This window comes from Rhinolophus hipposideros (assembly GCF_964194185.1).
Source record: "Rhinolophus hipposideros genome assembly, chromosome: 26".
NCBI classification, from domain to species: Eukaryota; Metazoa; Chordata; class Mammalia; order Chiroptera; family Rhinolophidae; genus Rhinolophus; species Rhinolophus hipposideros.
In genome coordinates, this window is record NC_138072.1 from 22,195,758 (window position 1) to 22,211,325 (window position 15,568).

At 48.8% G+C, this 15,568-nt stretch overlaps 1 protein-coding gene across 1 annotated transcript in view; it reads left to right on the forward strand.

Moving 5' to 3' along the window:
• The window catches only part of NID1 (nidogen 1), a 71,521-nt gene extending 69,109 nt beyond the window's left edge, over positions 1 to 2,412 (forward strand). Inside the window, exon 20 of the mRNA XM_081039329.1 lies at positions 369 to 2,412. Within this exon, the coding sequence (XP_080895455.1) occupies positions 369 to 490 (122 nt within the window). The 3' untranslated portion in view covers positions 491 to 2,412. The remainder of the gene's footprint in view (positions 1 to 368) is intronic.
• The last annotated feature ends 13,156 nt before the right edge of the window (positions 2,413 to 15,568 follow it).

The window sequence follows — 15,568 nt, forward strand, 5'->3', positions numbered from 1 at the left end:
CTCATGGCTTCCCTCCTTCGCTCAATCAAGTGCAAAGCCAGTGGGCAATCTAGATAAAGGGTACTTTGTGCTTTAAAATTCCAGCTCCCATGTTACAATCAGAGCAGGACAGCCCTCCCTGAGATCTGTTTTATAGCGTTGGTGGTAAATCTGCAGGGCCCCCAAATCAGGAATCAGGGTTTTTTCCCTCCTAGAAAATCCCCAGCAATGAGGAAAAAGCCAGGAAATAAGCTTAGCTGAGTGCCTGGTACAGCTTTCCCTGTCCCCAGCAGCTCCCACAAAGCTTGGCCTCCCGGAAACTGTAAAAGGGGGTGAATACAGAGGCCATCCTGTTAGCAGGCTGTTGAGCTCATTTCTGCCTTTTTCAGGTCACAACTACTGCTCAGTGAACAATGGTGGCTGCACTCACCTCTGCTTGGCCACCCCAGGAAGCAGGACCTGCCGTTGCCCTGACAACACACTGGGAGTTGACTGTATCGAGCAGAAATGAGAAGAGCGCCGTCCCTCTCTAAGTATTTCATAACAGCACCCTCCTTGAAAGGGTCCAGACTGAGAACTGTCTGACCTGGTGGCTGAGTGGCCACCAGCTTGAGCCTCGACAGTGTTCCCCTCATTGTTTCCCAAAACATATGCCCCAAGATTCTGGAATGGGTGTGTCTCTACCCCTACACAAATGACACAAGCCCCTGACCCCACCCTCAGACCAGTATATACGGCCCCCAGTGAGGGTTATACACCTCATCCCAGTGCTCTGGAACCGTTTCCCAACTTAGCAGCCCAATGGTGAGCAGACCCTCTCAGGCCTGAGCTGCCCACTTCCCCGTGGCCTTAAGAGCTCACCCGCACTCTGAGGTACCCACCATCCTGTCAGCTACTCCACACACCGGCCCTGTCAGCAAGGCTGTAAGTGGAGGAGGGGGTTTGCCCTCCCATACTTTCCTATTGGTGCTCTGACTTCCCTCTTTATACTCCTGGGTTCTTACCCCCAAGTTTTGTGCCACTGGCATCCGGCCCAAGGCCTGCATCATGGTGAGCATGCCCTGATTTTGACCAAAACCCACCCTGCCCAAGGGATGTGGCTATTTGGTGGGTGAAAATGAGCAGCCTCTCCCAGGTAACTTACTGGAATTTCAGCAGCAGCCTTTAATAGCCAAAAGCTTACATCAAGGGAGTGTCTACTGGTAGGAATTTCAAAATGTAGAGTCAGGTGTTTGAGGATGGGGATTCTGTTGATGTGCCTTAAATTACACCAAAGATTACCAAATTATTCCTTTTTGGCCAAAGCGCCTGGATCCCAGAGTCTGGTGTCTTGGGCAGCACAGCTCCACTGCTGGCACCTGTGTCCAGCCTTCTCGTGGAGACCCCACTGAGACCCAGACTGGGGCTGGTACCAGTGATAACCCCCAAAGCTCCTCATCTCTGGCCTCCACTCATGAGAGCTGCTCTGCAATCAACTATGAGCTTGCTCCTGCCTTGTTTCTCCCTCCACTGTGGCTCTTGCTGGCTGTATTCTCATCCAGAGACACAATCCAGGAGGGCTAAATTGAATATTTATAATGGTAATCCAGACCCTTTACTGCTCATTGGTATGATTAAAGGGACCGTTGCCGTGTTTCATGTTTATGTTTCTAGGATTTGTTTAGAAAACATCTCCTGACCAGATGAGTAGCTAGTGTCATATTTTTATCAACTGCTTCACAGAGTCCTCAAACAGAAATTTGGGATTGAAAGTTGAGCATAATAATTTGAATCAATAAAGACTGGAGGAAGGAAGTAGAGAAGACTCAGTGGAAAGTATCACAAAGAGACTGATCAGGAGCAGGAGTGGAAAACCCAAGAAGAAGGTGGAGGAGATGATTTAATGGTGGCAATGAGAAAAACTCAGTAACTCCAAAGAGAAAAACGGTACATTTCCAAAGGACACTTATACTTGAGGACATGGAAGAATTGGCCAGTTCTCCTAGGGAAGAGAGCCCTCCCCTCATCTGCAAACCTCAGTCATTTAATCCCGCAACCCCCCTTGCCACAGCCCATTGGAACCTGCAGGGAAAGAGCCTTTCAGTGAATAATTGGAGTTTGTTTTGAGAAGCAAATATATCCCCAAGAATCACAAAGTTTGGGGAACACATGTGTCCTTTATATAGTCCAACCCATAGTCTCACTTTCTTTATATACTTATCATTCATTCCATATCAAGCCCTCTATATCAAATGTTTGTCATGATTTTGTATAATTTTTATAACTATTTTATTCATTTTACTAGATTCATTCTAAAAAATTTTTAAATGGTGAATTCTTAAACTGTGGAAACCACTGAAGGTGCTTATTAACTGTTCCCCCAGAGTGTTGGACGATTCCTTGAGTTTACAGCTGTATTAATATTAGTGCAGAAAATTAAAAAATAATTTGTTAAAAAAACGATCCTCTACCTTGTTTTCATGAAAAATATTTAATGTTGGGAGGCTGATTCACAATGGAAAGACAGCCATTTAATAATCTGCAAACCTGTGGAACCCCCAGTGTTAAAAGGGATGGTTGTTTCCCAAGCAAGTCCACAAAAGACATAGGAGCTTATAATTGACTTAAACATTAACTCAATCATAGACCCCAAACTGCCCTTTTGGAAATTGTTTTCATTTTTTTAGAAAAAGTTTAGCTGCAGGCCATAGTTTCCTGACTCAGTGCTGAAGGTGAGCCCTGTTTCTCTCCCCTCCTCACCTCCAGAAGGAACACTTTCCTGGCACTAGCCATAGAACCAGGGGTCTGTTCTAAGCTGCCACCAATGGCAGTGCAAGGTGTACTGGCCTGTTCGTGGAATGGGAATGGGCCTTTGACTTGGACAGAGTGACGGGGCTCAGAGCCACAGCTCTGGAGAAGGGAATTGGTGCGTAAGGCCCCCCTCGAGAAGTGGCACCGTCAATGGAATCAGTGACTGCCTGCTGCTGTTCATTTTTTCAAGGGGGCAACTTCCATTAGGGCTCAAACGTCCAGTGTTTTATTCTGGTCAAAAAATCTAGTTACTTAAAGGTGATGTCAGGGAAAAATGGAATAGGAGGCTCCAGGAATCCATCCCTCTATCAAAGCAACAACTGAACTGAACGTCCGAATAAATGACTTTGGAACTCCAGGTCTAGTAGAACATATGTAGCACACAGGAAAGAGGTTGGTAAACTTTCATCAGTTTCAGCTTTCCCTCAGTAGGGCTGTCAGCCCCCGGCCCCCAGCCCCCACGGCAGTCAGCTGTGGGGTCAGCTGCCCATGTTCCTGGTGTGGCTTGTTGGAGCCAGGGTGGGCAATAAGGACCTTGTTCTCCCAAGCTCAGGGTTGGGGGTTCTGATTGCTGCTTTTCTTCATTGGGGGAGGGGAGCCGGCACATAGGAGAGATCTTCATGACATTGGATTTGGCGATGATTTATACGACACCAAAAGCACAAGCAACAAAAGAAAAAAACAGACAAATTGGTCCTCCTCAAAATCAAAAAGTTGTGCATCAAAGACGCTATCAAGAAAGTGAAAAGACAGCCACACCACGGAAGGCGAGAAAGTATTTCCAGATCCTATATCTGATAAGGGTCAAAATTCAGACTATATAAAGAACTACAACTCAACAATAACAAAACCAACCCAATTCAAAAATGAACAAAGGATTTGCATAGACATTTTTTCAAAGATACACAAATGGCCAACAAGCACATTGAAAAGACCTAGTTACATCATTAGTTTTGAGGGAAACGCAAATCACAACCACAATTACATATCACTTGACATCCATTAGGATGGTATCAAACAAAACAAAACAAAAACCCCAAACCCAGAAAACAGCATGCTGAGGAGGATGGGGACAATTGGGATCCTGAGTACAATTGGAACTGCATTGCCAGTAGGAGTATAAAATGGTGCAGCCACTGTGGAAGGTGGCACCACAGGACCCAGCAATTTCACTCCCAGCTATATACCCAAAGGACTCGAAAGCAGGGCCTCTGACACATATTTGTCCTCCCGCCTGGTGTCCCTTCCCCCACTCTCTGCCAGGGTCCCAGGAGCTACTTCCTCCCCTCATGGCTCTGGGCCTCAGGGCAGCGACAACCCTGGCACTATCCCCGCAGACTGCTCTGTTCCTAGGAGGTTCCCACACCCCAGCCATAACTTTAAACCTCCCTCAGATTATCCTAATGTGCTACATCTGTCTTTTGTTGAAACCCTAGCTGATACACGAGTCCATAACTCTTGGGATCTCTATGTTTGAGTACCTTTGAAGATATCTGTAGTTTAAAAAAAAACTAAGCTATCTTATAATTACACCTCACATATACTCATATCCAAATAGGATGCATGTTAGTTATGGTATAACTAGCAGGTATGAATTATACTGATGTGTAAAAAATGTACAGAAAAAGCCCTATTTGTTTCAATAGCTCCCTGTGACTCCGAACCCTGATTGGCAGACGGTTTAACCTGCTCAGTAGGAGAATTCTAGTTCAATCTGGGTTCAGCCTCAGCTGTACTGGGGAATGTGGTCACCCCATGCTTCCTTGGCGTTCTCCCCCTTCCCAAGTCTAAGTCCCCCGTAGCTGCAGACCTGCTGCTGAGGATACCCTCAACCCAGCATAACCCATCTCAGGCAGGCCTTCTCTCCAAGGGCCCTCCCAGGGTGGCGCCTGCTCCAGGCTGTCTCCACTGGGGTCTCCGATCCTCAACGTCACTCTGCAGCCTCCTCATCCTGGCTGCTTGGCCCACGTGGACCACAGCGACTCCTTCAGCCCCTCTTCACCCCTTCTGCAGACGGGCAAGGGACAGTGTCTTTGCCCTGAGGGAGCCAGGCATCGAAGGGCTGCCCTCTTCCCTTGCTGCCCTTGCGGGTCGCTGCCCTGCAGAGGTCCATGAGAATACGTGAGGGCCTGCACCCCTCTCGCAGGCTCCACTCCACCAGAAAAAGCTGAGCCAGCAGGGCTCCACCTTCCCACTTTGTGGGGACAGAGCCAGGAGTGCCATTTCCAGGCTCTTGGCCTCATGTGGAAAGGTGCTGGCTCAGGTAGTAAATGGTCATCAACTGTGATCAAATGGCCATCAGCTGTGACTAATTGGCCATCAGCTGTAACCAGTGAGCCATTGACCACTAATGTAACTGCTGTGGCTACGCTAGCAGAAAATGGGAGCTGGCAAGAAGATGGTGGCTGAGCTAGCAAGAACGGATTGCAGTTAGCACGGCAGAGTGCAGTTAGAAAGAGGTTGGTTGGCTGAGCTAGCAAGCCGACGGCAGGTTGTGGATCGTGTGGCTCCTGCTTCCTGTGTCTCCAACCCAGCCGCCAGCGAGAGTATAGTGGTATGACACCCCTATCTATGGCTTCGTGGGTGTTCCTTTTTGGCCTCACCATGTCCTGTGTTCTTATGTGGGGAACGAGACCAAAGACCCCACCTGTCGTGAGGGAGACCCTGCTCGCTGTGCCATTGTCGTGCGAGGCAGCCTGCGGGGTCTCAGTTGTCCTCCAGCTGCCAGTCCTTGGGTCCATGCTCCTTGCAGCTCCCGGGACCTCCAGGGTCCTTGGCAATGCTGCCCACGTGTATGCTGCAGCCTCCAGACTCACAGCTGCCCTCTTCTTCCTCAAGGGCTTCCAGAGACAAGGATCACTTCCTGATCCCCTCACAACCTTTCACAGCACCACCCAGGTACTGCAGGAGGGTGACAGATGCCCCTGAAGCAGGCAAGGGAATTGGGAACAACAGGAAATAGCCCTGCACATTCCCCATTCTTGCTCCTCCCACCACAAGCCTCCCTGCCACTCTGCATGTGGCCTGCCCTGCTCTCTACACCACCTGACAGGATCCCTTCCCCCTCCCAGGAGCACCTCAGTCCAGGACCCTTTCCTTTCCCCCCAGTCTGAGTTATTTAGTCCAGGGTGGTCAATTTGATGGGGAATGGGAATACAAGGACAGAGAGAGAAAGGGCTCATTCCTATCTCTTAAACAGCTGAAGGATGTGAAATCACGGTTGTATTTGGGTTCAGCACATACATTTGTAAGTGATAGAACAGCTTCATTTTTTTAAATGCCAGTATAGACAGTACCCTTGAAGTGATATCTCTTTGTAGCTGAGCAAACCTAACAAGAAAAATGTTTTGGGGACAATAAAAATGTAAGGGGAAACATAGTCTTGAAAACTTCTTTTCAAGTGGGTACTCCAGCAAACATATTTGAAGACATGGAAGGAGAAGACAGGGACAGGAGCCCTCACTGGTGGGATTGCCACTGCCCAGCCGTGGCTTTGAAATTGAGCCCTGACTGCCCCTTTCCACTTGAGCCAGGATGTGGGACGTGGCCTAAAGCTGCAGCCCCAGGGATGAGACTCCCTTACTATGAAAAAGGACCCTACGAGGGTGCTTTGTTAAAACAACGCACAGTTAATAAGAGATGAAGGGCCAGAAAGTCTTGAAAGACAAGCTCAGGATTGGCTTCCTGTTGCTTGAAGTCCCACCTGCTGCGTTCTCCAGCAGGTGGGACTCACGTTTTACTCCAGGCTGTTCTTCTCAGAGGCAGTTCCAGAAGACACCGCTAGAGGGCAAGAGAAGCCTCTGAATGTGTCCCTGGGGGTGGGGCGGGTGCTGGCCGGTGGGGCAGGTGGGTAGGACGGTGGGGGAGAAGGGAGGGTGATGGTTGAGGTGCCCAGGCCTGGAGGCCCACATAACTTCCTCCAAAGCAGCAGTGCTCAGGCTTTTCTGTCATTCTGCTCAAGAACTTTCTTAATACTAATGGTCAGTTGCCTAACCTGCTACCAAAGGAAGTCAAATGTTACAGTTTCCTAAATGTCTTTAAGCCTCTTCATTTTAATGCAGATTTCCTCCAAACTGCCCAGCACTTTCCTCCCCAAATTGTCCCTTACTCAATAAACATTTTCGACATCCGGTGGCACCGTCAGGCACAGCGTTCCTAAGTGTACTTCTGTGTACACCAAGTGTGATCGTTTCCTCAGGGACCATGTAGCCAGGAACAGAGTCCTCCTCGCAGCCCTTGGGAGGAGCCAAGTCTGCAGACACTTGGATCTTGGACTTCTGAGACCATACGTTTCTGTTGTTTAAGCCACTCAGTCTGTGGCACTTCGTTACAGCAGCTCCAGGAAACCGGTCACAGGTGATAGGTTCACTAATACACATGTGACAGGCTGCACCTGAGTTCTTACCCATATGAGAATTCCTGGGAATAAAAGGGCACGTAGACCTCAGAAGGAAATCAACATTAGCTGTGTGTGTGTGTGTGTGTGTGTGTGTGTGTGTGTGTGTGCGCGCGCGCGCGTGCGCACGTGCGAGAGGGGGCAGGGGCAAGTAAGAACCTCCAGATCTTCAGCTCAGTCAGAACTCAGAACCTTCCCAGGTGTCAGCCCTGGTTTGAGCCAAAGCCTCTGCGGCTGGGATCAGAATGACCCACCCGTGATCCCAATGCACAGCCAAGTGAGAACCACTGGGGAAAAAAATCCTGGAAAAATAAAAAAACTTGATGAGATTTTGATAGGGGTTGGGTCGCATTCATGGATCAATTCAGGGAGAATTGCAGTCTTAATAACATCAATGCTTTCAATCCATCCACACGGACTGTCCCTCCATTTCTTTAAGAAGAGCTACACATCTTGAGCGACTATTACACATTGCCCATAGCCTGTACCACATGTCATCTTCACCTTATGGATATAGCCTCTGTGCCCAGAGAGGTTGGGGACACGGTTGGCACGGGCATGCCAGAATGCCCGCCTGTCTCATGTGGCTTCCACTTCACTCTGTAGCCCCTTCTTGCTATGAAGGCGGCCGACAGCCCCCAGCCAGTTCTGGTTTAGGGTATTTCATTGGGGTAATCAGTGCCTTCAAAAAGGAATTGATAAAAGCAAAACAGACATCTATAGTACCCTGGAAAATGTCCAAAATGTGAGAGGAGTGAATAAGGAAGTCACGGAAGCTGTATGTCCGGCAACCTATCGTTGTACAACGAAGGCCATACTGCATTTGTGCTTAGGGAAGGCCTGGAAGGAGACACCTAAATTCTTCACTGTGGTTCTCTCTGGGGAGGGTGGCGTGGGGGGGGGTCAGAGAAGAGGATTTTAAGTTTTCATCCTCGACTCTCCTCTACTGTCAATAAGATGCATCAACTTTACAGTTAAAAGAATTTCAGGTTGAGAGAGAGATGGGGAAAGGTTTCCTCCATGTTGCCGATTGCAGAACTTTGCGAGTGGGAAGTTCCTTGGCTCCCCTTCACAACTACGGTGACTGTGGAGTCATTCTGTCCTTTGAGAGTCACTGTACATGCCGCACTTTGCAGAGGTGAGGGCAGGGGGAAGATACACACACTGAGGGAGCCAGCTTTGCACCTGTCGTACCCCAGGTCCTCTGCTAGGCTGACGGTAAGTGGAGCGCAGCTGCGGCCCTCAAGATTGCGCTGTAGGGTTATCCCCTGGGCGTGCAGGCCGCTTACTCCATCATTCATGGCTACTGTGGGCCCTGAAGCAGATCCTGTTTGGGGACAAAGCCACCATATGAAAGTGACAGAGGAAGCTGTGGCTATGACAGAGAGAGTGGGGTATGGGGAGGGCCACCTGCTCTCTGCCCTTTGCTCCTCGGTTCGTCTGAAAAGACAGCAGGACAGGGGCTGCTCCCTGGTGCTGCCTCGGGGGCCCCTGCAGACCATGGAATAGGTGAGACCTTCACTCTGACTCTCCTCCCTTCTGTCATCCCATCCCACCCAATAGCCACCCCCACTCCACTGCAGCCACCCTTTCCTCTGGGTACTTCTCACACTGAACTGAAATGACCTATTTCTTTGCCCACTCCCCAGACTGGCCTGTGAGTCTTTTGAAGGTAAGAACTCTGTCTCACTCATCTTTGCTTTCCCAAGTCCTAAAATTCTGCAGGATACATAACAGGTATACGTTAAATGCCGTGTGGATGGACAAATGAGTGGATGGAGGTAATGCAATGAAAGCTGACATAGTTCCACCCAAAATAAATGTTCCTCCAGCCCAAACTGTCTTCCACTGCCTTGATGCAGCCTCACACGTGAGCCTGCTGCTGAGTGAGTGTGGGCCAAAAGAGGTGTGTTTTGCTGCACACACTCTGGAGACACTGGATGTTTGTCCTTATTGCTCCCCCCCCCACACCGAGGGTTTGAAAATAGAGCAGACTTACAAGAATGAGAAGACAAACCACAGACAGGAAGAAAATATTTGCAAAACACACATCTGATAAAAGACTGGTATCCAAAATACACAATGAACTCTTAAAACTCAACAATAAGAACATAAATGGCCCAAGTTAAAAAATGGGCAAAAGATCTTAACAGACACCTCACCAAAGAAGATATACAGATGGCAAATAGCATATGAAAGGACAGTCAACACCATACATAATTAGGGAATTATAAATTAAAATAACAATGAAACACAACCACACACCCATTAGAATGGCCAAAATCCAGAACACTGACAACACCAAGTGGTGATGAGAACACGGAACAACAGGAGTTCTCAGTCACTGCTGCTGGGAATGCAAAAGGGACAGACACTTTGGAAAACAGTTTGGCAGGGTACTTACAAAACTAAGTATCCTCTTACCATACGATCCAGCAATCACGCTCCTTGGTATTTTCCAAAAAAAGCTAAAAATATGTCCACACAAAATCTCACATTTGGATGTTTATACAGGCTTATCCATAATTGCCCAAACTTGGAAGCAATTAAGATATCCATCAGTAGGTGATGGATAAATAAACTATGGTCCATCCCGACAATAGAACATTATTCAGCACTAAAAAGAAATGAGCTGTCAAGCCATGAAAAGGCATGGAGGAAACTTAAATGCCTCGTACTAAGTAAAGGAAGTCAATCTGAAAGGCTACATACTGTATGATTCCAACTCTATGACATTCTGGAAAGGAAAAACTATGGCGACAGTGAAAAAAACAAAACAAACTGTGCTTTTGGGGTTAGGGGGAGAGAAGGATGACCAGGTGGGCCACAGAGGGTTTTAAGAGCAGTGAAACTAATGTGTATGACACTGTAATGGTGTTCTCAAACACTGGACAAAAACCATGGAATGTACAACACCAAGAGTGAGCCCTAATGTGAATTATGGACTTTAGTTAAGAAAAATGTATAGCATTGGCTCATCCATTGTAATAAACATCCCACATTAACACAAGATGTTAAAAAGGAGGGAAACTGACTTTTACAGCTGTGTGCATATGAAGTCCCGAAATGTTTAAAAGAAAACAAAATCAAAGGTATCATTTGGGGACTTAAGAGTAAAGTGCTAGATTTGTCACTGAAGATGTGGGGTTATGCTCGTTGAGTGGGCCCTTGGGCCAGGCAGAGGCCCACAGGGTCTATCAGTGTCCTGGGGCTGCCATAACAAAGCACCATAACACCGGGGGTTGTAACAGAAATTGTTTTTCTGCCAGTTCTGGAGTCTAGGATTCTGAGATCAAGGAGCTGGCAGGGCTAGTTCCTTCCAAGGAACTAAGAGAGAGAAACTGTTCCAAGCCTCCCTCCTGGGCTTCTGGACTTGCCTGTTCACATGCTGTTCTCTGTGTATGTCCATCTCTGCGCTAATGACCCTATTTTTTACCCGATTACCTCTATAAAGACGTTATCTTCAAATAACGTTACATTCTTAGTACTGGGGCTCAAGACTTCAACAGAGACATTTAGGGGGACACAATTCAGCTCATAACACCTAACAGCCACTGGCAGAGGTTTGTCGTGGAACCAAGCCCGTGGGTCTGTGGCCTGATGAGCACAGAGAAGACAATATGTAAGGCAATAGGTTTCCACAGGTTATTCATGAGGCAGCCAAATTACGAGACTGGAGACAAGGCTTAATTTCCCTCCATAAAGACTTGGAGTAAATTTAGAGGATAAAGGTAAGGAGAAACTACGTATTTGCATGTTCTAATTCGGGAGTCTCGACTGGACAATCTTGGAATTATGCCATCTAAGGTAGGAATGCAAAAGGTGAGAAAGCACAAAGGAATTCCAAGGTGGCAGGATCGGGCTGGGTGAGATCTAGGTTCCCGGGACACATTGCTTCTGAACTGTCCGCGAGAACCCGGTCTGCGCACAAAGGTCCTGCCTAGGGGTGGGTTTTGGTTCCGGCCACCTCTAGGGGCCATTGGGAATTCATTTGTTGGCTCTCTGTGCCTGGGTGAGGCCCTGGGACCAGTCTGACTTAGCTTGGTGTGGTGGTCTCTGGGGCACTGTGAAGGAGGGCTGCTGTTATCTCCTGAAAGACACTAAAAAAACCTAGGGAAACAAAACTATTAGGGTCTGGTTTCAGGTTCTTCCGGTGAAGAAAACGTGAAGTACAGGGGCTCTTCCGTCATCTCAGGGAAAATGCTGCCGGTGCAGAAGCTGGGGGAAAAGCTCAGTGAACAGAGCCCAGGGCACACCGCTCGCTGTCTCCGGCCATTCAGCTCTCCCTTCTCCCCTTCTCCCCTCTCTCCCTGCTGTGGCTCCCACCTGCTTTCTGCCCCCAGGACTCCGTCTTGCTCCTTGAGTCAGCCGTCCCTTACCCCTGCTCTGACCAGCAATGGCTGGGGTGGGAAGTGCAGCCGGAGGAGATTCAGTTGTAACAAATATGGCCATGCTGGGCAGTAGGACTATGCTGGGGCCGGGCCACCTGCCTCCCAAGGGCCACCGTAAGAGGCCACGTTGCCCTTTGCGGGCTGGGTGCAGATCTCTGAGAAGACCCCGTGGGCGGTGCAGGGGTGCTGGCTGCTCCAGGCCTTCACCTGAGGCAGAGGAAACCACCCTCCCAGTCCTGCCAACAGCTGATAGGGGATCCAAGGCTGGTGGCAGGACCACTGCCATGTGCGCCATTGGCCACTATTTACAGGGCGTTGCTAAATGAGAGACAGAAGGACGACAGGTCTAGGCTGCACCTGCCCAGCGCAGCGGAGGCCATCGTGGGGCTGGCAGGCTCCCAAATCACATCATCCTTGTCACCCACCCAAGCCCAATAGACTAAACACAACAGAAGACCTGGAGGAAAGCCTGGTGACCTTGGCAGTTGAGAACTTTGAGCTGGTGACGGGCCTAATGAGGGCACAACCTGCAGACACCATGGTCCTAAATATGAGAGTTTCTGCCCAGAGGTAAGTCGACTTACATTATTTTAGGACACATAATTGTATTGAACGAATTTAAATATTTTATACCTCACATCTTTCCAAAAAGAAATGGAGACAGCAGCTTGTATCTTAAGGGAAATCGATATTTTGTATGGTAAGGAGAAGTGTGTCCTGGAATATTGAAAAACTTCATAGCCATTTTCATATTAAGTTCCCTTGATTCTGGCCCTGAAGGGAAAAGTGAAAAATGAAACAAAAATAGCCTGAAGCAAAGCTAATGGTCTCAGAGAGAACTTGGGGTGCCTGAGGAACTGGGGAGGAAGGGCGGCCTCTCTCCCCAGCCCCCACCTCGGCCTCTGGGGGGACGCTCAGTTCATTGAACTTTCACCTTCAAAGGCCAGAAGCTGGCCACCCTGTTTATAGCCCACATTTTAGCAAAGTTTTCACCTGGATTATATGATCATCCCAGCTATGAGCTCTTCCTACCGTGGATGTTTGCCAGCGACACAAGTGAAGTATAATTCCTCTGTTTTGAAAAGCCAGAAGTTGTTGGTCACACATTTAATTTTTATAGAACTTACTTTCACATCTGGAATTTAGGCAAAGATGAAACTGACCTCCTTCCCTGGGCTAGTGTATTAGTAACAAGTTCTTTGAAAAACATAAAAGACTGCCATCTAATAGACTTGGGAATTTTAGCATGGGTTTAGTTAGTGGTTAGACTCGCTTTGCCATATTACTTGATTCATTTACTACTCAAAAGTCCACCCAGTGCTTATATACTACTGTCAAAACTTCATGGATATTAACATTTTTTTCATTGACATATAATTGACATATAACATCAGTTTCCGGTGTACAACAGAATGATCCCATATTTGTATATATTGCCAAATGATCACCACAATAAGTCTAGTTAACATCTGTCACCACACAGAGTTGCAATTTTGTTTTCTTCTGATGAAAACTTTTAAGATCTGCTCTCTGAGCAACTTTCAAATGTACACTGCAGTATTATTAATTTTAGTCGCCATGCTGTACATTACATCCCCAGGACTTATTTATTTTATAACTGCAAGATTTTATCTTTTGACCTCCTCCCCCTTCACAGCTATTAATTCCCAATAAAATGTATTGTTTTCTTTACAAGAAGATAAGAAGGCACCCACACGCTTGGCTGAGCTGAGCTGGAGGCACCTAAGTCCTATATTTTACTCTCTGTGGGTTTACACAGTACACTTAATGGGGAGCCCCAGATGGCATCAAACCCACCCAAAAGCCAGGGAGGAAGCATGAATGGGAAGGCTGCTCAGGAAGCTGGATCATACTGGACTTCTGCCAGTGCCAAGGACATCTGCCACTGGGACGAGTCCACGTCTCCATGATTGCATTCCACTGAGGCAGTTTATCCAGGAAGCACTTTTGTCATTTATAACTGGGCTTCACGGAAGGGTAAACAAAGCCCAGCTCTGGAGTCAGAAGACAGGTTCCAGCCCCAACTTTCCCTCCTTACACGCTGTCACTCCACCTTTCTGAGTCTCAGCCTCCTCCTCTGTAAACAGGGAACTGTCGCCTGGGGGACCTTAACACAGGAAGGCAGCTAGCAGAGTGCAGGGCCCTCAGTGGATGTCCACTTGTCCTCATATACAAGGTTGTCACTGCAAACCTCACGGGTGGCAGTTTTCTGCTGCCGGCCTTCACCGGCCTTTATCCACAATGCTTCTCTCTCTGGGAGCTGCTCTCAGTAACCATCCCCTAGTTCTAGAGGGCAGTAGTGACATCAAGTCAAAACTGCAGGCAGTGTGAGAACTCAGTGGCAGCACAGAAATCGGTGGTGAGCCAAGCCCGTTCAGCTGCTCGCCGGGCCCGGTCATGGCATTACCAGGAATCACCAGATGATCCATTGAAACGAAGGGCCCAGCCCAGGTGAAGAGGAGCAGCTCGGGTAGGAGGACTTGGTCTTAACCTGGTCATAAAAGGCGTGGAGCCCTCAGCCTGGTCATGTTGCAATGAAATCTTGTGCAAGGCACACTGTGTGCGAACACTTCCCCCAAAGGCTGTGGAGGACTTCTCTACAGACAGAAACAGAGCTAAACCTGGCCTTGCTTAGGGTGAAAGTCCAGCCCACGACCCCCCACCCTTGCTGTGCCTCTGGATGCTGTCAGGTTAGCCCTTCCACAAGGCAAAGCCTGCCGCTGGGCCTGAGTCCAGACTCACAGGCTGGTGACTACCTTTGGCCACGTCGGTGACCTTTCTGTACTCAACACAAATGATCGTTTTTGTAAGCAGACCTCATCCAGAGTTTGGAAAATATCCATTGTCGAGTCGCAGGCCTGATTTCCTATTTATTATACTTTTCCTTTAGCCTGAGTTCAGTTTCTTTCTTACATGCCTCGGCGGTGAGAGGATTCACTCTCATTCCCCTCCAAGCCTCTGTGCTTTGCTCTGGACCTGTTCCCCCGCCCCCTGCCAAGCTGCCCTGCTGACCTCCTTCTCTCCCTGTGTCCTCTCTGCCAGCCCCGGAGTGTGAGCCCGTGTGAGTAGGCGTGTGTGCGCATACGTGTGTGCATGTGAACCTGCCTCTAAGGCAGAATCTGGGAGATGGGAGAATGCATTCATTCATTCATTCGATTAACAAAAATTGATTAGGCACTTCCTAAGTGCATGGACACACAAACCCCCATCCTCCTGGGGGGTGCGGCCCAGCGGTGCACTATTAAGGAGACCGGGTTGAGGGTGTAGGGGACTCGACAGGGCCATCTTTCCCAAACCAGAAAGGGGCCGGGCACGCCACGGGGAACCCAGCCCCCCCACTTGCACCATCAGTGGGGGCTCTCCTTCCCAGGGCCATGTGCCTCAGGTTTCACCTCTGGAAACACTGTGGAAGCATGTTTCTCCCTCAGGCATTTGCATTTTATGAGGGTCAGAGCCTCAAAAGTCTCAACGACCCGGCAGGTTTCTCTTTCAGGAGGAAGTGTGCATTTGTCCAGGCTGTCACAGGCCTTGAACTTAGGACTGGCCTCTCCTTCAGTAGCCACGCCGACTTTAACAGTTGTGCCCATCTGTGGAATGGGTGTGATGCCTCCCTGTTCATGACCCTGGAAATCAGAGGAGGGCAGGGCTTGGCCCTAGACCGGGGTGGAGCAGTGATGAAGGCGAGTAGAGGTGGTTACGGTGGGAAGAGTGGCTACCCAAAGGTCATAGGACCACCAGAAAATGACATGCATCGCGCATTGACTGCAGGCCAAACACCTGTCACTGTGGTGGCCCATGGGGTGGTAGAGATAGCGCAGGGAGGGAGCACTGGTTCAAACCCTCCTGCTGCTCATCTCCAGTGGCCTGTCCCGTGATGAGTTGTTTCACCTCTCTGCGCCTCATTTCACTCATTTGGGAACTGCTTTTAAGGATAGCTCCTGTAGAGGGTTGTTGTAGAGACAGTGCTGGGAAAGGGCCGGGCGGGCACACG